This window comes from Thermobia domestica, chromosome 5 (assembly GCF_964235325.1).
Source record: "Thermobia domestica chromosome 5, izTheDome1.hap1.1, whole genome shotgun sequence".
NCBI lineage: Eukaryota > Metazoa > Arthropoda > Insecta > Zygentoma > Lepismatidae > Thermobia > Thermobia domestica.
The window spans coordinates 32,098,837-32,119,854 of record NC_137458.1 but is presented as its reverse complement, the minus strand read 5'-3'; the positions used below and the strand labels follow the sequence as shown (position 1 = coordinate 32,119,854).

The following is a 21,018-nucleotide window of genomic DNA, read 5'->3' as shown; positions in this document are numbered from 1 at the left end:
ATAGGTGTCATCTCCATCAGTTGAGTGGGTGGGTCTAGCGTGAAACTAGCCCCACTCAAAATCGTTTTTGTTTTTGACGTTTGTGTAACAGCATTTTGTTTCTTACTACAGATCTTCAGCACTAATTGGCACTAATTTTGTCATATGTTTTAAAAATAGTGCAAGTATGGGTGATACGAGTTTCACGAACATAGCTAGTTAGCAACATTATGATTAACAGCAGTCTTGATACTGGTTTATGCAGATATGTTGTTTATTTTTACAATTATTATACTAATTACATTACTACTGCTACTACTACTACTACTACTACTACCACTAATAATAATAATAATAAAAATATTAATATTAATAATAATAATAATAATAATAATAATAATAATAATAATAATAATAATAATAATAATAATAATAATAATAATAATAATAATAATAATAATAAACATAATACTGAGAGGTTAATATATCGATATTTTCTTAACAATTTGAAATTCTACTAAAAATAGAAATTAAAACATTTTATTTTCCCATTTCATTATAAACAGTTCTTTAAGAACATATATCTCTTTTCCAGTATTTGGAAGGATATATCAGTTACAAGCAGTACCTGGATTTATTATAAAAGTATTATATTAAAATACAATACGAATGCATTTGTTGAAAATCATGTAAAGATCGACAATCTGGTGCCAGTTCTCTCACTCATTATAAACTTTTATGATTCATTTTTTAATATCTTGTCTCCAGACATATTTTAAAATAGATATATGTCTCCTGCTTTCATGTGAACTTTAAAAACTATGTAAAAATAATAAAAATGATTTAGACTTCCACAGTTACTGTTTAACAATTTTTCTCTAAATTATTTTCTTTCTCCAGTGAATAAACGATTATCAATCAAAAAGGAAACCATACAATAGTGAGAAAGAAACACAGCATAACATAAAATAGATTAAGCAATGTAAGAACTAAGGCTGATGATGCTAATTTTTTGTCATCTGCCAACCACCCTTCGCACTTAAGGTTTTTTTCCATGTGACTACGATAATCGATTAAATAGCTCTTGTCATCTTTGCAAACTTCTTCTCCCAATACTTTTGTAGCGCACCCATAAACACTCCTCATGAAACTGAAAATAGAACGAAACGAAAATATTCAGCATAGAGCTTAATTGTGGCGTGATGTCATACAACGCTATACAATAGTTAATAACCAGTAACTGTGTGTTGACCATTAGTGAAGGTATGCGATCCCTCCAGGTTAAATTTAAAGATCATACTTTCTGATTTTAGACTTCCGTACTGTTTAATAAAAATGTAAGAATTTTATAGTATTAGTAGTGATGAGTATCCGCCGCTGTTTATTCAATTATGTTGGTTCTTATCTCTTCTCTATGGAAGTAAGTAAAAGAACCGGAAGGATTACTTAAGTCAGCAAATTTTATTCACTCTGAGGGAGATTATTGAGAAATGTAAAAAAAAAAATAATAAGGTTACATTGAAATAATGTAAATTTGTAATTACAAAATATTTTACACAAGAGACCTTACTTAGCTCAGATTCTTTTCCAACTAAGATTTACAAACAGAAAAAGGTCTTACATGAGTATAAGGTGTTCTCTCACCCACATGACTCTGAATTCTCCTCTCGTCTTTGGCTGCTTCCGTCCTCCCTTTTGCCAGCCTGTATTCTCCTTATATCCCTCGTGTTTATCACCTTTAATTATGTTTTTAATAATTAAAAAGTCTCTCTTGTCCCTTAGGCAAGGTTGTTTTCTCAAAAAAATGTAATAGTTCTTCTTAGTACATATTAGATTATCTTATACATTTTTTTTCTTGCAAAATCTGTTTCCCAACACATTCCCGCACTGTATCAGTACATAACTCGAACAACACCTTTTTGTGTGTGTCGGTCTTATCCTTTTTCTTGCAAAATCTGTTTCCCAACACAGTACTAAACTTTCCATAAATACCGGAAGTAGTATAATATTGTAATGAGTTTGGTAGAGTCAATAATGGACCGAGACTTATCCCCTTTACCAATTTATTATAAAATTTAGAACCCCGAAAAATATGAAACGGTGAGACAGATATGAAAACAGAAAAACATATCTTTCATCATTTCGAACGTACAATGTATCAAAGTAAAACAAATTGTCCCAGGGTCCCACGCAGGGTCCCAGACGAAGTCCCGCTAGGTGCGACTGCCCCCTAAAATTTTCACGGTAGCCTCACAAATGAACTGTAATATGGTTGGGTCGGTTTCCCTTAACTTCTACCGCCCCCCTACATTTTGGACTGTCTACCGGCCTGCGTTGAACCGATATTAACAAAAAAAAAAAAAAAACTCTTGAACTTAATGGTCTGATAATTGTGGCTGGTGTCTGTCCGTCTCTATATACTATATTGTAAGGATCCCCACATCACGACAGAAGCACATGTTAACACAACACGTGCTATTAATTGTAAACAACCTAGCAGACAAGAAGCCGACACGAAAGATATCGAGGAATGCCGAAAGAAGACAGACCTCAGGGAAGGACCCGAAAAGGACAGATAAAAGGGGACCATCTAAGGACCCAGTATGGGTCATCCAACTGATCAAATCACGTACACCGCCCTGAGGTCGCACTGGACCTTGGGGTATATCAATCCTTTCCTGACGTCACACTGGACTAGGGGTATACCTATCCTTTACCGAGGTCGCACTGGACCTGGGGTCCTTACTACAACCAAGCTGCCTTGAGCTGAGCGGGCTATCCTTCAAGACTCACCAAAAATGGCAAGTGCCTTGGAGACTGCCTTGAGAGAAGGGGCACCGTGCAAAACACCTATTTTCCTCTCATCTGGATAATAACAAGATAGACACTACTTTACTCTTTGTAATCAAAGACGTTTTGTATTTACCAAATTTTATAATAAATTGGTGAAGGGGATAAATCTCGTTCCATTATTGACTCTACCAAAGTCATTACATGGTGATAGGCACCGGCGTTTTGTACGGGACGCTCTTTCTATTAACTTTTTAGCACGCACTGATAAGATCAGTAATAAAATCTATCTATGTTTAATATCTATCTTTTCTTTCTTTTTTCTTTCCAAGTGCAATTTATGCAGGAAACTAGATCAGGTAAACAAGCATACAAATCAGGAGAGTTTAACACAAATATGACAGAGGGTGCATCTAATATATCCTTTAACATGCCACACTTAACTAAGTATGCGGGACACGTGCACGAAGACCCAGACAGATTTTTTATGCTATTGACTGCATATGGCAACCATGCAGTCATGGTCACCGGCCAAGAAGGAAAATCTACCAATATATTTCAAGACCCATCACTAGATCTCGTGTTACAGCTTAAAAACCAAAATCAATTTGAACACGATCTTCTATGATGATTTAAAAGCTAAGTTAATAGCATTATATAGGCAAAAAGGTCCCATCGTATAAAGCAGACCAGGAATTATTCGAGGTTCAACAGGGAATGGATGAGTCCATAGACTCATACTTTGCACGTAAGCTTCTGGCAATAAGGCAGTCACTAGCGGGAGCGACTTGAAGAACAAAAGATCCATCATTTTATTCTTGGGATTGCATAGAGATTTCCTTAATAAGATAGCATTGGAATGCTTTGCGACGGTAGACGCCTACAGACTAAATTAAACACTCTGGAGGCCGCTAATGGCCTTTTAAGGAAAAGAGAGCATGCAGAGCTATCACAAAAATTACACATGTTATACGGCCGGAATCATATACCTAACCCGCCGAACACATTCTATGGCTTACCAAACGAACCAAAGACAATATATCCTGGACAACAGTGTAAGGTAAAAAAAAAAAAAAGAAAAAAAAAGAAATTTATTTAATATTAGTATTATGATGATTTATGCTCTCCTTCTGATCGCTTTATATCTATTTGAAACTAAATTCCTAATCGATATTGTTTATCACACCACTCTTACGAGTCTGCCTTTTTTACCTTACAACAAAAAAAGAAAGAAATTCCAAAAGAAATAATTCGTCCGCTAGCTGTTGTCTAGGTAACAGGTTCAAAAATATGATTGAGTTAAAATTAACAAGTCAAAAGTTTTCGGAGAATAACTAGATTTATTAAGCTTAATGTTTCTCTAATTAATGTAAGGTGAGTGACTAGAAATTGAAATTCAAAAGACGTTACTTCGCCCTTGTAAATTTAATCTTTAATATTTTGCTCGGCTTCAAAAAGAACTCATCAAGAGAGTTCAAGGAGCACAAACTCTAATTTAAATATCACTAAACATAAAAATAAAAGTCTTCTCTAATTATTCTTTGGGAACTGCGGTAATATGGAAACTAGTACTCTCTCTACTCTAGGTCCATATTCCTTACTTTCAAAAACTGCTTAACTTCTCTTAGTAACAGTCCGGCCTACACCTGGTTTGGTCTCTCAACACTCTGAGAAATCCAGAAAAGGAAACTAGCTAAAATCTTAAGGATTGGTGAACTTAGAGAATTTGGAGTAGCAGCCGTCACTCATGGCCCAGCTATATTACGTCTTCCATTCAAGACTCTAGGTTAAAAGGTGAACACACACTCTAATACTTTCAAACACGAAAGTCGCAGTGTGAAAACCAAAAACACCAGCCAAGCCTGACTATTGCCTGACTGTTCGGGGAAACGAAACCAAATCGCAACTTGGATTCTATTTTAAATGGGAAAAACCTCCAGCACCTGGAGAGTTTCAAAACCTAAGTGCCCTGGGTTCACTCTCTCCCTAGGGTCACCCCAAGAGCAAATTACTTTTCACTCCTTCTAACCAGTAACTAGAGCCCATTTAAGCCATTACTCTGACGTAGAGCTCAAAATTCCTAATTTATTCTTTAATTCCTATTCCTAACTCTGGGATTCACCTAAGTTACGGCCAGAGACCACTTTCTCTAGCGGGACTGGAAGCCACGGACTAACATATCCACAGGCCATCCAGTAACTAATCTAAAAGGACAAACTCCCAGGAAAAAGCTTGCTTGCTAATTCCCTTCGGACTGAACAGCCACCAGCAATAACCCTCTACTCTGCAGGTCTTCTTAGCTGAAACAGCGAAAGCCATAAAAAATCCGCCTTTTTATATGTTTTGCCGGGGACAGAAAAAATGAAGAAAAAATTTAAATATTAACGGCTCTAGAAACTTCTACAGCAGTGGAAAATTACTGGAAAAGCATGAAAGAAAAGTGAAATCTTCAATAAAACTAGCCTCTCTACCAGGTCTATAATCAAATGGGAGCGAGAGTAATACTCGATCTAACTAACTGAATATTAATCTTAAAAGAAAATTTGGCATATATAAATGATTGGGATAATGCACTAATTGATATTTACATACATTTACATATATTAAACATAGTAATATTATATATTACGCTATACGTATTAAATAAATAGAACCAGATAAATGCATTAGATAAATATGTGTCAGGCCTGACTTATTAATTAATACACACAACTTAATTATGTATAGATAGATTTAATATTAAAATATATAACCTGAAATATCAAAGCAAGGTAACGAAGTGCCCTTGCAACAGTTATATCACCATATCTATCCTGTACAAATGCAACCTGTCTCACAACCAATACACAGTTATGCACCTACATATCAACAACAAATTAATGCTTCTATGGCAATTTCTGAACCGAACCGTCAAGAATTTCAAACCCCAAGTCGAAAACCCAAGACCCACCATCAGCAAAATCCTGCACAAAATAACCTCTCTACCTTGCCCAATAAAATGGCAGAATTGTCGCTGTTCATAGCCCAGACGAGTTACAGAAACCAACCGAAGAATAGGAACCAGGGAAAGAGAAGGAGAAATAACAATAGTAACGGGAAGAAAAAACTGGGCCAAGCCCAAAACAATCAGCAGGCTACACCCACGGGAGATCAAATTGTGGTATGGGCGATATGGAGGAAGCGGGGGCATGGTGCATCCCTTTGTTACAAGCGTACAATAAAACGTGTAAAGCAGTCCCTTGACAAGGGGGCCAACAGTCATCATCACACGGAACAAGGAGATCAAAGAGAAACTGGCAAAAATTACGAAATTCCTGTGAAAAAAGAACAATAAGGACAATTGGCAGAAGGAAAAGAGAACATTACATTAGAGGACTAAAGTAACAGGTCGCATTTAACAATTAAAACTAAATCTTGCCCTCAGAATGCGATAAATGACACAGGAAGTACGGTATCCCTCTGGCCAGCCGACGCCGTACCCCCTGGGACAAGTCTAATTAAGTTCCAGACAAGAGTAAAAGGAATATCAGGCAATAATAGTCGTTTGAACCAGATAGCATTGATAAAATTTAAAATAGGTCAAACAACATTTACTCAGTACTTTAGAGTAATTGACAAGACAATGCCAATAATTATAGGAATTGACTTTCTCCAACGTTCGCATTCAATCATCGACTTAAAAAAGAATCCAATCTCCTTCTTTAAACGTCCAAGGAACCCGGAGCTACCACAGGAGAGCAAAGAAAATGCATTGTCAGCTTTTACGACTCAGATAGTATCGCACACAGACCAGAATTGGGTATACGTGACTAAGCAAATAACTTTACCTCCTCTTTCTCATACATATATACAAGTTGCAGGAAAGAAAAAATAGCTGTTAAAGAATTTCTGTATGTATCACTACTTCCTAGAATACGCGAGAAACATAGGTCAAGTGCCCTCGATCAGAAGATAGAAGCAAACAAAATTATACATTTAATTTCAAATCCCAATGGCAATAGTGTCACTATAAAAAGGAATACACCAGTGGAGGCTCTCGAGGAAGGGCACGAAATCTCTTTTGACACCTTAGAAGAATCATTTTTTTTTTAAAAAAAAAGCATATCAGTTTAAGACAAACGAGGAAACGGAAGAACGTCTAAAGTACACAAAAACACTTTTTAATAAACAGCTTTTTGACGTTAACCCCGACCTGGACATAAAGCAAAAACAAGCAGTTTATGACTTATTATTTAAATATAGAGACGTTTTAACAAATGCCAATTATGACATCTGATATCTTAGGGGATACGTTCATAAAATTAGGATTTCAAAGTCTGCCGTATTCCACGACCGTTTCCCACCTTTTCCATTACATGTCAGAAACCAGGGAGATAAACAGATTCAAGATCTTATCAAGGCAAACATAGTCAGGCCTACAGACAATAACGAATTTTCTTCTCCACTTCTGGTGCTTAAAAAGCCTAGTTTCAACAAGTTTCTTTCATAATGATCTTGGTGTATCATAGTGTTTATAGTCTTTTCTGGTGTCTATACAATATGCCCACATGTGTCAGTGTCGTAGTGCCGACAAATATCTCTCATAACAATTGTGTATTTCTTTCTCACATTAATCTTCCAGGTTACTTTTTCCAGTGTGGGGGGTAAGGATCCCCACATCACGACAGAAGCACACGTCATCACAACACGTGCTATTGATTGTAAACAACTTTGCAGAGAAATAGACGATACGAAAGACACTGAGGAACGCCGAAAGAAGACGCACCTCACGGAAGGACCCGAAGAGGACAGATAAAAGGCGGACCACCGAGGGACCCAGCATCAGTCGTCCAACTGATCAAATCACCTACACGGCCCTGAGGTAGTGATGGGCAGTGGGAATATTCCCGGTGGGAAGGAATTTAAAAATGGGAATATTCCCGGGTCTTTTCCCTGGCCTATAGATTCCCGGGAAGGATTTTATTTCCATTTCTTTACTTTATCTTCCAAATTATAAGAACCATATGACTAATTATTTTATTTTAATATATTATGATTTACTTCTAGGTTTTAAAGAATTTGGAGGTTAAATAATTTAAAATTATTTGACGGTAATTGTTTAGAATTGGGGGGCCAAAACTAGCAAAAAGTAGGATGATTTACGGAAGAAATGAGTTGATAGTGATCTTCAAGTAGTCAAGAAAGTATCGAAAACATTTTTTAGGGAGTAGGGTATTTACAAAACGGAAAGGTAAGTGGAAGTAATTTATGTGAGAAAAGAAAGTGACTTGTTGGTAACGAAGATAGAAAACAACGTGCCATGCGGGGCTCTAACCCGCTTTCTTTCGCTAACGCTCGCTCTCCAACGCTCTCTGAATTTAATGTTGGTAACGTAATTTAACGTATGAAACCATAAAACAACCGCATCGGAATAGAATATCGCAAAAGAGTAGGTGCAAAAGCTGGCCCGCAATGCTAAAGAACAGCCAAAATTAGCAAAGTACTAATTTACAAATGATGAAAAGGAACCATTTTGTAAAGTAATTTAGAATTATGTAGAAATAGAGATGAAGTACTATTAATAAACCCTGAACCACCATTAGTAATAGACGTCGGTCTGTCTCCTCTCTCTGACTCGAATTTCTGAAGAAGTACTCGGACTTCTTTCACATGTGAATTAACGTATGAAATTTCGACAAATAGGTAGAATGAAAGATCGTGTATGGCAACGTTACGTGCTAAAATATAAAGATAAGTAAGTATCTTGAAAATTTTGTGAACATAAATATGTAAGCGCAAATGTTGATAAATTGGTGAGACATGTATCTTCTAGCATTTAAACAATCTAATTGGTTTATAACATTTATAAATTTAATTAGCCTTATGCAGAGTCATTTTGAAATTTGATTAGCGTCATACTAAAGGTCTGACTACTGCAGGAAACATATGTTAGTCGAACTCTTTAATATGGTACTAATAACGCGTCAAAATGACTCTGCATAAGGCCCAATGTGTTTATAATATCAGTAATAGAGTCAAGTTGAGCAAATCCACTTACGTATAAATTTAAACTGTTACTATATAATTTTTCACACATATTTAATTGAAAGAACATATTGTAAATAAATATACATTTATGCGTACTCTCTAAATATAATAAAGTGTTAATAAAGTAACATAGTACCGTTCAGAATATACATTTTAAAGAGTCCTCTGTGGACAACAGTAATAATATGCTATGATATAAAAATTAATTCAACTTTGAAATCATAATATAGTAATAGAAGACAATTTTATTTCCGATTAAACATAAATTCCCGGATAAATTCCCATTTTGGGAATCTTCCCGGGAATATTCCCAGGGAATATTCCCGAAAAATATCTTCCCGGGAATTTACCCATCACTACCCTGAGGTCGCACTGGACTAGGGGTACAATTATTCTTTCCAGTGGTCGCACTTTACTAGGGGTTCTTACTAAAACCAAGCCTCGCGAAACTGCCTTGAGCTGAGGGGGATATCCTTCAAGACTCACCAGAACCTTCAGGTGCCTTGGAGACTGCCTTGAGAGAAGGGGAACCGTGCAAAACACCTATTTTCCTCTCATCTGCATAATAACAAGATAGACACTATTTTACTCTTTGTAATCAAAAACGTTTTGTATTTACCAAATTTTATGATAAATTGGTAAAGGGGATAAGTCTCGGTCCATTATTGACTGTACCAAACTCATTACAATATTATACTACTTCCGGTATTTATGGAAAGTTTAGTACTGTGTTGGGAAACAGATTTTGCAAGAAAAAGGATAAGACCGACACACACAAAAAGGTGTTGTTCGAGTTATGTACTGATACAGTGCGGGAATGTGTTGGGAAACAGATTTTGCAAGAAAAAAAATGGATAAGATAATCTAATATGTACTAAGAAGAACTATTACATTTTTTTTTTTTGAGAAAACAACCTTGCCTAAGGGACAAGAGAGACTTTTTAATTATTAAAAACATAATTAAAGGTGATAAACACGAGGGATATAAGGAGAATACAGGCTGGCAAAAGGGAGGACGGAAGCAGCCAAAGACGAGAGGAGAATTCAGAGTCATGTGGGTGAGCGAACAACTTATACTCATGTAAGATTTTTTTCTGTTTGTAAATCTTGGTTGGAAAAGAATCTGAGCTAAGTAAGGTCTCTTGTGTAAAATATTTTGTAATTACAAATTTACATTATTTCAATGTAACATTTTTTTTTTTACATTTCTCAATAATCTCCCTCAGAGTGAATAAAATTTGCTGACTTAAGTAATCCTTCCGGTTCAATCTGGTTAAGACCTAGGCACACAATCATTTTTGACATCACGTACGAGGGTCACTACGAAAGTTTGAGATACGCATTGTTGTGGCACAGTATTTGAATTCCAACAATTGCGTTCGGTAGTGCTATCCAGAGCAAAGAAACGAAGCAAGTTTCAACTCGCCTCGCTTATCGGCGTGGCTGTATCGCCTTCACTTGTTTGTTGATGTGAACAGTATTCGGTTGTCTAGAATGGAGCTCGAAAGGGAACATTTTCGGGGAATGATCCTTTACAATTTCAAAAGTGGTTTGAACGAGACACAAAGCCTTGACCGTTAGCAGGAGGCATTTGGGGACCTTGCTCCTTCCCGTGCTACAATTTTTCGGTGATTTGGTGAATTCAGAAGAGGTCGAACATTGTTTAAAGGTGAAGAGAGGGCTGGACGTCCGTCAATAGCTGTCTCAGATGAAAACATTGCCGCTGTGGAACAAATGATTCGAGAAAATCCTCAAACAACTTTCAAGGACATTGAATCTACAGTGAACATTGAATCTCCAGCAGTAACAAAGATTCTTCATGATCATCTTCGGCTCAGGAAGGTTTCATCTCGTTGGGTGCCTCACACGTTGACTGAACAGCAGAAGCGCATGCATGTGGAATTGTGTGAAGAAATGCTTGCAAGATTTGATGGAGGCAATTCTCGACGCGTCTCTGACATTGATACTGGTGATGAGACTTGGATCTATCAATTTGACTCTGAAAATAAACGCCAGTCTACAGTTTGGATCTTTCCAGACGAAAATCCACCCACGAAAATGAAGCGATCGCGAAGTGTGGAAAAGAAGATGGTCGCAACTTTCTCCTCCAAATCTGGCCATGTTGCAACTGTTCCACTTGAAGAACAAAGGACTGTTATTGCTCAGTGGTACACCACTGTTTGCCTAACAAAAGTGTTCTCGAAGCTTCGGGAACGGCTTTCAAGAACTGGATTGCGTGGGATCCTGCTTCTTCATGACAACGCGTCCGCACACACGGTCAACATCACAATTCAGTTTTTAGAATCTACGGAGGTCAAACTTATGACTCATCCGCCGTATAGCCGTGGCCTGGCCCCGTGTGAGTTTTTTCTGTTCCCCAGGATCAAAGATCGCATGCGTGGAAAGAGATTTTGCAGCCCTGAAGAAGCTGTAGTGGCTTACGAGAATGAACTTTCAACACTTTAAGAAAAAGACTGGCAACACTGCTTCCAAAAATGGTTTTCGAGGATGCAAAAGTGTGTGCAGTGTAATGCTTAATACTTTGAGAAAATGTAAGTGTTAAATTGATTTTAAGTATGTAAGTTATTTCACATCTCAAAACTTTCGTAGTGACCCTCGTACCTGGGTGTGAAATTTAAAATAAGACACAATATTGTGACACGTCAAGTGACATGAAACAGGGGACATGACTCCGCGAGAACCATTAGTATATTCATGAACATTGTGAAACTACACATATTGTAATAATGTCCGAGTAATATGTATAATTCCGAGTAAACTGGTTTTCAACTCAAATGCATCGCGTTCAATCTTGGCAGTGCAGTGCAGGAAAACTGTTGACAATTATACAGTCCGTGAGTGCTACAATACATAGCTAAACTATACAAACTGGATGGGACTTTGTTGTCGCCGTTATTTGTTATGTTGAAGTAGTCAAAAAAGTGATAACGGTCCAAGGGTAAAGGACACTGTGTATCGCCCTCGTAACATTTACCTAGCTGCCTCCAGATCCAGTAAACCCACAAAGGAACATGTTAGAACATAATTGGCTGAAGTGTATTTTCCTACAAACCAATGGTATACTTTAATGCTATTAAGTGCGTAGAATGTTATTGTGAAATAACTTTATGCGAAGTTGAGCCGAATGAAAAGGATATAACGCTGCCCATAATGTGAAAGGTATTTACATGGAAATTCCAACCACTGGATATGTATTTTTCCCTTGTGGAAGACCTTTATACGACAACTTTGTGACACTATGATTTCACAATGGCCACATATTAACTTACATTTGCCAGACAATATTATGAAATCACAATCATTGACCCATAATCATTCCTCCTCGCCGTGATATCGAGATGTCTTTAAATGTGCTTGATATAACATTCGCTACACAAATGTCATTCCAGCAAAGTTTCAGACAAGATATTGAAATAAATTCCGAAAACTAAAGAAAACTAAAATTGAACTCAAAACTTAAATATTTCACATTCTACTAGCAGAAAAGCAATTGAAAGTTTTTTTTTTAACTCCAGCACAATATTTCAAGTAGATTAAAGTCGTAAAACGAACAGGCCTAAACTTAAATATTCCACACTTACTGGTGGAAATAGCACATCTAAAAGTCTTTTTTTTTAACACCAGCACAATCATTCAAATAGACTAAACTTGATACGTGAAGCTTTCTAAACTGAGATATTCAATATTCTACTATAAGAAGTCTGAATATCTTTTTGGCTTCGAGTTGCTTATTTGATAGAAAAAACAGGAAGTCTCCAATGTCAGAGCCGAAACTTCTAAATTAAACGTGATAAATAAAGTGTTTCACATAGTTAGGATTGCTACTAGCAAAAATCACAAATGTAAATGTTTTCGTCAGCCCCGGTGCAATCTACACAAGTTCAGCAAGAGCACGTGACATATTGGGCCCAGAGTATACCTCTTGTATCACTCGAAAAATTTTCAGTACAGAACCTACAGGTAGCATATCCGTGGAAGATGTCTTCCACGGTGAAACGTTTAAATGAACACAAACATCAAATCCACTCTTTGGGGAAACACCTATAACTGATAACAAACGTGAGCTGTTAGAGGATTTTATTCAACGAAACGAATTAATATTACTCCACAGGGGTGACAAGTCTATTTTTGTGGGTCCCATGGAGTAATCTGATATTGGTATATCTTTATGCTCTCCAGAATTAGAAACAAGAATAAGTGAATGGTACATGATTAAGAAAGAACTATCGACCACGACGAAATTACATTTGAGTTAGTAAAGAAATGTAATATTAATAAACTTGATTGTTTCAAACTCGAGAAAAATCTCAAATTACCAGAAATATTTAATTTTGAAGACATAGACAAATTGTTATATGAAATTAGAGTAAACACAAAAAGGGCAATAGAAGTTTCAATTCCGGAATCTACTTCAAAGAAAACATGTTGGCTTTTAGTACCAAAAATTTATTGTTTGAAAAAAGCTAGTAAAGGTGTAAAGGAAAAGCTATCAAGCTACCCGGTCCTTGAAGAGAAAACTGATTGAATATAGAGAATTCAAACAAAAACATTCAGAGAAATTATTAAGTTCATAGAAAGCAAGATGGCAACATTTTCTAAGAAAAAAATTAAAGATGGATTCGTGGGAAATAGTGGGCTAGCTAAGCCAAAAATAAACCCTTTAAACTTATCAATAGTAAGAAGCGATGACGGTCCATATACTACGACTGAAGAAGCTACATTGTCTTAACCAAGCACCATTTTTTACCTAAAGATGGACAAGAACATCATGTGAAAGATCTGAAAAAATTCACAAGGACATATTTGGAACTCATGGCTCCGGTAGCAGATGAAAAATTGAATTAATTGACAATGATGACGTGGAAATAATAATCGAAAAACTTAAAACTGAAAAATGTCCAGATTTAGATGGAATAGAAAACGAAATTTACAAAACTTTAAAAGATATTTGGACTCCATGCCTAACAAAAAATGTTCAACATTCTATTGAAAAACAAAAATTTGCTTCACTGTGGAAAGAATCTAAATTGTTTATTCTTTCAAAATTCCAGGACAAAGCTTCTTATCTCCCAATCTGTCTCCTGAGAAACATCTCGAAATTATTTGAAAGGATAATACCTAATAGGTTTCAGAGACATAGGAAGGTCGAATTACAATATGCCTGCTGAAAGGGTAAACCGTCTGATTCGCTTTAAACGCATTTGTTTATCAAATTAAAAAAGGTATGTGAAAGTACTCTTTGGCTTTTTTCCGACATAGAGGGAGCATTTGATAATTTATTGACGCCATCACTAATTGTAAGGTCAAAAGTATTTCATCCACTTCAATATTGAATAAACATAGTAAGGGATTACTTCCTGAATAGGCTTATTTATATTCATGAGACCTTAGAAAACATAAAAATCACTGCACAAAAGGGATGCCCACTAGGATCGATTCTAGGACCTTTCATGTGGGATTTGTAATTCTAGTATTTAGAAAGATTAAACCAATTAGAGGATACGGTAAGTTTAATTGCTTTTGTTGATAATTTGGCAGTATTTATCTCAGATAATTCTAGGCAAGAACTAGAAATAAAAGCATCGCGTATTACAAATGAATTATTTGTATGGAGTGGAAAGTCTAAATTAAAAACCTCGCAAAAAAGAAAACGAAATATTTGATTTTTGGAAGTAAATTATAAATAGGGTCTATAAGTAAAATTGGAAGCAGTATGATCGAAAAAGTACCCGTATTTAAAAATTTAGATATTGTGATAGATGATAAGTAAAATTTCGGAGAACATATTAAATACTGAAAAGGGTCATAGAATAGGAAATATACTCATCTCATTGGCGTTAATAAGATACAAGCTACCCTAAAAACTAATTAAGACCTATCAGGCGATAATCATAAGCGTCTCGATTAACTATTTAAATATGTATCCAATGAAAGGGCACATCGCCTAATAGAAAATAATTCCCTAATAATAAAAATCAATCGTCCTCAAAAGAACTTATTAATTCGGCTGGGCGGCGCCTTCAGTACGACACCGAACAGTGCGTTACGTGTTCTGATGATCATTAAAGCTATGCATTTAACAGTACTCTAGAGAGCAACATCGTATTGGGAAGAGAAAACAAACTAATTGTAAGCAAGACGAAAGAATTACTATGGACAAAAGCAGAAAAAGCAGAGGAAATAGAAAGAAGTAATTCAGCGGAAATGGACAAAGGATTGGAACAATGAAGTCATTTGTCGTACGTAGAACATTATTCACATTTATCCGAAGCCTTGAGATACGACTGAATGGGAACTACTTCAATCCTAACAATGGGTTAATACATCTAGTTACAGGACATTGTCCCTATCCCATCCATCCTTACAGAATAAAGAAGAAGCAAAATTAAAGATTTGATTGTGGAGATTTGGGTACACCTGAACAAACTGTACTGTGCTACAAAATTAGGTAATCAAAGAATCCTGGAATCAGAAGAGGACTATAAAATCCTGGCAGATGTAGTAGAGAAATATTCAGAATTATACAGTAAAGTATATTGTGGAAATAAATTACTTAAATAGAAGACGAAATGAAAATGGATATGAATGTGAATTCCTCATGAACGTTAGGTAACTTCAGGAGGCGCAAGGTTTTAATTACCCCCAGGAAAGAAATGTGAGTGTTAGTTTGCGAAAGTGTGGGGTCCCTATCCCTTCGTCTGGTAAGGAACTACAGATGCTCTGGGAGTGTCTGTGACGTACTGGTATCGGCTTGAATATCTCCTCATACGTGTGATATGTGAGAGTAAAGTAAAATCGTATGCTACTATGTACCAACATCAATCAACAACAAAATAATATCCCAATTGTGATAAGACAGACTCAGGAAAAAGGCATCAACTCGAAGCCGTTGCGCAACTTGGTTACGATAGTGTGCAACTTCCGGTCTGAGTGTACTCCGCGGTAGGACAAAACTGACGAGAGAGTGAGCTAAATGCTCCAAGTGGACCCTGGACCTCAAGCCGACACATCACGGTCTCTTAGATATGCGTTAAACACAACCGAGAACACTGACTAATGCATTACTAAATATAGCTATAACTAGAAACCAAAATTAGAGAATGATGTGATGTGAAGGACACATAAGTGAATTATAGAGAAGTATGTTGTGTAAGTTTAGTGTTTAATGTTAAGTGTAGTAAATATAGTAGTTATTATCCGTACAGAGGAAACCGTATTACAGGAGAGAAACATACGCATAGGTGAAAAACATATAGGTCAAAAAAATAGAGGGATACAGTTATAAGGACTTTATACTAAGTTGTCAAACTGAATTAGTGCTCAACAGTGCGGAAATAAATACAACTTCATTGACTCCATGTATAGAAAATAGAACAATGAGTTATTCCGCACGATTATGACTAGTTTTGTAATTAAAATTACTTAATAAATAAGCTTGCTTTAAAAAATAATATTTAATTGCTCAAGTTCGTTTTGTTGATTGTTCTTTTTTGTTATGCATTGTTTCCAGTTTGTTTTGTTTTCTGGTATGCTGTGGTTTTGTCCCTCTGCTTCCTTACCTTGTTCCTTGTTCTTTCCATTTCTTCTTTTCATTTTTCTAATTAAATATAAATAATAATGATGAAAAGGGTTGAACGAAAAATTGCGAACATGGCAGCTGGTTTCAGTCACATTCTTCCGGTGCTGAAACTGAAGTTGCACATCTGAGAAAAAAATCAGAGTCATCTTCCTTGGCTCGTCCTTTCAATTGCACCGGTGTATTTCCCTTTCCTGGATCATAAATTTCTGTTTCACTCGTTGCTGTGTCCTCTTCTTGATTCGCGGCACTAGAGATATATGGGAAGGGCTAGTTCGAAATCACTGAATAGTTGTTTATTTAGCTTTCAATGTAGAAAAGGAAGTTTGATTTGCCCCAAGCGTTTCTTTAGCAGAGGCTGTATATTGATGACTGATGTGAAAAGACGATGAAGTCTATAGTGGTGTAAGTGGCGAGGTATTGCGATCATTGTGATGGCACTCCTGTGCAATATAACTATTTCCACCATCATTTTATTCTACTTCTATTTCACCCGATAAGTTGTAGTGGGAAAGCTTGTCCTTACTTTGAGCGTCTTCCAAGAAATATGCATCAATGAATGTATCCCTGTCACTCGAAACCAGTTGATGGCTTGTTCAGCACTTTGACGTTTGATGTAGGTTTTTCCAAATAGCTCCATCCTATCTTGCTGTGCCCCTAACCACTATCTGATTTCTTCGTTGTAATACACTTTCAATCGATTCATAAACGTCTTATCTAAGAGTTGTAAATTGTGTGTTGAATGGGGTGTAAAGGATATGATGAGATGTTTCCTAACCAAGTGAATTATATCAGTAATGTGGATGTGGCTGTAGTGGCCATCTAAAATCAGAACTACAGGCGTCTCTTTTGTAGGTTTCCCTGAGACGATGAAATGTTGAAAAATCTCGTGAAGAGATTGGTTTGTATCTATCCTGATGGATGTACTGGCGAAGCACCTTTCTCAAGTTGAGTGTTAATTTTTGCTAGGGAAGATAATCATTGGTGGGACTAGGACTCTGCTGCATTCTTTTTTGCGAAGGTAATGGATGCCACCTACCTTTCACCCCCTAAGTAAATAACTTTCGGTATCTGAGATTGGACAATTGCTATTCCACTTTCATCGACATTTTAGATTTTGTCCGGCATATAATGTGCGTTTGCATACACATCTTCGATAAGATCATAACATTTCTTTGTCTTTTCGTTACTGAAATCCAGTGTCATAGCATGAGACGTCCCTATACGTTTTCTTTCTGCCACTGTTTTCTTGTATCGTTACAAAAAAATATATACCTATTTTCTTCCAGCCATCTCTTTCCAAATGGTTATTTCTTTCTGATAATTGTAGAAATTTCCACTCGAGATCTTCAGAGGTAAGCTCTGTGTATGTAGCTTTCTTAGCTAGATAGTATTTTCCAAGGTCTTTTTGTAATTTCAGAACCAAGAATTGTTTGTCGACCTAGTTTTGTCGCAGCCACCACTATCCATATTTTTCTTTGTATAACCCTTGAAGAGTTGCTCTGAGAATTTCAAATGTATTGCTAGCTTTCTTCCAACACATAGTTTTCTTTCGTATGGCATCTTTGGCCTTGGCTGGTATTTTGATTCCACGTTCTTAGTTTCGTCCTTGTTACGTAAAAACTAGTCACATGGCTACTGCAGAAAAAAGGATCAAGTGATAAACTCAGGAACTAGCTGCATGCGTCAATAATTGTAAACTACAACTCAGCGTATTTCTATGTTTCTACACCGATATCTAGAGCAACAATTAAGGTGGCTGGCTTTATGGGCCCGGGTTTCGTACAGATTTTCTTTCTCCCTTCTCTTTCTTTCTCTCTCTCTCTGTACATATATATATATATATATATATACATACAGGGTGGTTCAGTAATGTTGGACAGCCACAGATATTAGCAGGAGTGTGGTGGATCCAGATACTTGTGAAAGGGAGACGTCTTTTGAGGTACCACACAATATTACCAGGTCAACAGTGTTGCCAGCACAGTACAAAGTTGTGTTTTTTTAAATGGAACATATAGGAGTTTATACCATCAAAAGAATTAGTACAGAATGTGAATACCAACAAGTGAAACCGCACCTGTCAGTGTTGCCAAATAAGAAAGTTATAAAGCTTCAAAATCAAGAAATTAGCTTCAAAATCAAAAACTAGCAAAAGGGCAAGAAAAATAATAATACGGAATGAAAAGGAGTAACTGAAAGAGTAAACCAGAGAACAGTATCCCACGCAATCCAGTTCTTGAAAGCCGTTCCCGAAGCTTCGGGAACACTTTCGTTAGGCAAATAGTGTTGTACCACTGAGCAATAACCGTCCTTTGTTCTTCAAGTGGAACAGTTGCAACATGGCCAGATTTGGAGGAGAAAGTTGCGACCATCTTCTTTTCCACACTTCGCGATTGCTTCACTTTCGTGAGTGGATTTTCGTCTGGAAAGATCCAAACTGTAGACTGGCGTTTATTTTCAGAGTCAAATTGATAGATCCAAGTCTCATCACCAGTAACAATGTCAGAGACGCGTCAAGAATATCCTCCATCAAATCTTGCAAGCATTTCTTCACACAATTCCACACGCATGCGCTTCTGCTGTTCAGTCAACGTGTGAGACACCCAAAGAGATGAAACCTTCCTGAGCCGAAGATGATCATGAAGAATCTTTGTTACTGCTGGAGATTCAATGTTCACTGTAGATTCAATGTCCTTGAAAGTTGTTTGAGGATTTTCTCGAATCATTTGTTCCACAGCGGCAGTGTTTTCATCTGAGACAGCTATTGACGGACGTCCAGCCCTCTCTTCACCTTTAAGCAATGTTCGGCCTTTTCTGAATTCACCAAATCACCGAAAAATTGTAGCACGGGAAGGATCAAGGTCCCCAAATGCCCCCTTCTAACGGTCAAGGCTTTGTGTCTCGTTCAAACCACTTTTGAAATTGTAAAGGATCATTCCCCGAAAATGTTCCCTTTCGAGCTCCATTCTAGACAACCGAATACTGTTCACATCAACAAACAAGTGAAGGCGATACGGCCACGCCGATAAGCGAGGCGAGTTGAAACTTGCTTCGTTTCTTTGCTCTGGATAGCACTACCGAACGCAATTGTTGGAATTCAAATACTGTGCCACAGCAATGCGTATCTCAAACTTTCGTAGTGACCTTCGTACGTGATGTGAAAAATGATTGTGTGCCTAGGCCGTAACCAGATTGCATACGTCATTTCCGGAGGTCCGCAATACATATGAGAAAGTGTGATCATAGATCATCCTTAAACGTGCGCAGAATGAACTGTGAGACTCTCACTACGTTGTCGTTCAATGTTCCACCAGCAGCGACCTGTTTTTCCCATTGTACTAGCTATTGTCCTGATCTGACTCTTCTGTATTTGGATTGGATACCTTCCACGAATAGAGGTATATTATTATAACATTTCTAATACACGACCGTGTTCCCTTTTTACTTCAGGGTTATATCACCATTAAATACGGCGCCAAGGCCAGTACATTCTTCTACGTCCCCCCGGAATAATATATGCCATTCAGTTCTCTTTTTCCAGAGTCATTTGCGATAGTAAGTGTTACAACTAGTTCAGTCTGAAACGCAGCTCTTTATTCAATCCAGTTGGCAACACTCGTTTTTCAAATTAATTATTTTGTATATTTTCAATTTTGTTTTAATGTTTACGTTACAAGAATCATATAGTAAGGTTATGGTGATTAAATGTTATGTATGAAATATAATGCAAGTTGCACAATGTTGTTAATTCCAGTGTCAGCAGTCTGTTGTAAATAAATGTGAATAAGAATGTCTTCGTTGAGAGTCTGGCAATGTAGGAAGGAAATGTAGACAATGCGTCTATTCTCGCATTAGCCAGATTCTATGCATTGTACAAAGAGAATCTGTAAGATTTCACAAATTTCACGAAAACACGGATATGCGGAAATTGCTTAGAATCGAGAAATCAGTGTGTGTCGAGAATTGCAGTTTTTGAGTCTTGACACATGGAAGGAATTTGTTTTTCCATGTGAAAAGGGGTCGCACGTGTCGACAAGCAGCCGACAAGCAGACGACAAGCAGACGACGGAGGTTGGGCCAAGCTCAACAAAACCAGAGGATGAGAGAGGTTCAGGATGGAGTCCTTGGAGATCAGTGGGGATCAGTGGATCAGTCCTGGAAGACCAATTTAATTGAGTCTTAGAGATCGAGTCATAATGATCGAGTCCATGATTAAGTTTTGGAGAACTTAGTTAGAAATCGCCAGACAGTCAGATGACAGCGAAAGGAGAGTCATCGTAAACAACATTATTTTAACAACGCAGAACGTCACGTCAAGAGTAGCTATTGAGTGAATTTCATACCTCAATGCTCGTCCTAGCAGCTCAGCGATCAGGAGTATCATTGTAGAGGAGCCCGGTTCGACACCAGATCATCGTTGGAACAACACCAGATTTTCCAGGTATGTGTTACACCGACTCAGGGCTCAAAGGCTCAATACTCGACCGTTGCTATACTCGTCTGGCAAATCGTTCCTAATATCCGTCATTAAATGCATTACGAAATTTTACAGTAAAATCTCAATTCTGAGAAATATCAATTCTGAGTGATATCAATTTAATGAAGTTAACGTATTCTTATTT

General features: G+C 36.9%; 1 protein-coding gene across 2 annotated transcripts in view; it reads right to left on the bottom strand.

Moving 5' to 3' along the window:
* Nucleotides 1–503: 503 nt before the first annotated feature.
* The window catches only part of LOC145684622 (uncharacterized), a 310,911-nt gene continuing 290,396 nt past the window's right edge, over nucleotides 504–21,018 (bottom strand). Inside the window, exon 6 of one of the 2 annotated variants that reach the window (XM_081757011.1) lies at nucleotides 504–1,129. In XM_081757011.1, coding sequence (XP_081613137.1) covers nucleotides 898–1,129 — 232 coding nt within the window. In that variant the 3' untranslated portion in view covers nucleotides 504–897. The remainder of the gene's footprint in view (nucleotides 1,130–21,018) is intronic. The other variant, XM_081757012.1, reaches the window with a different exon arrangement.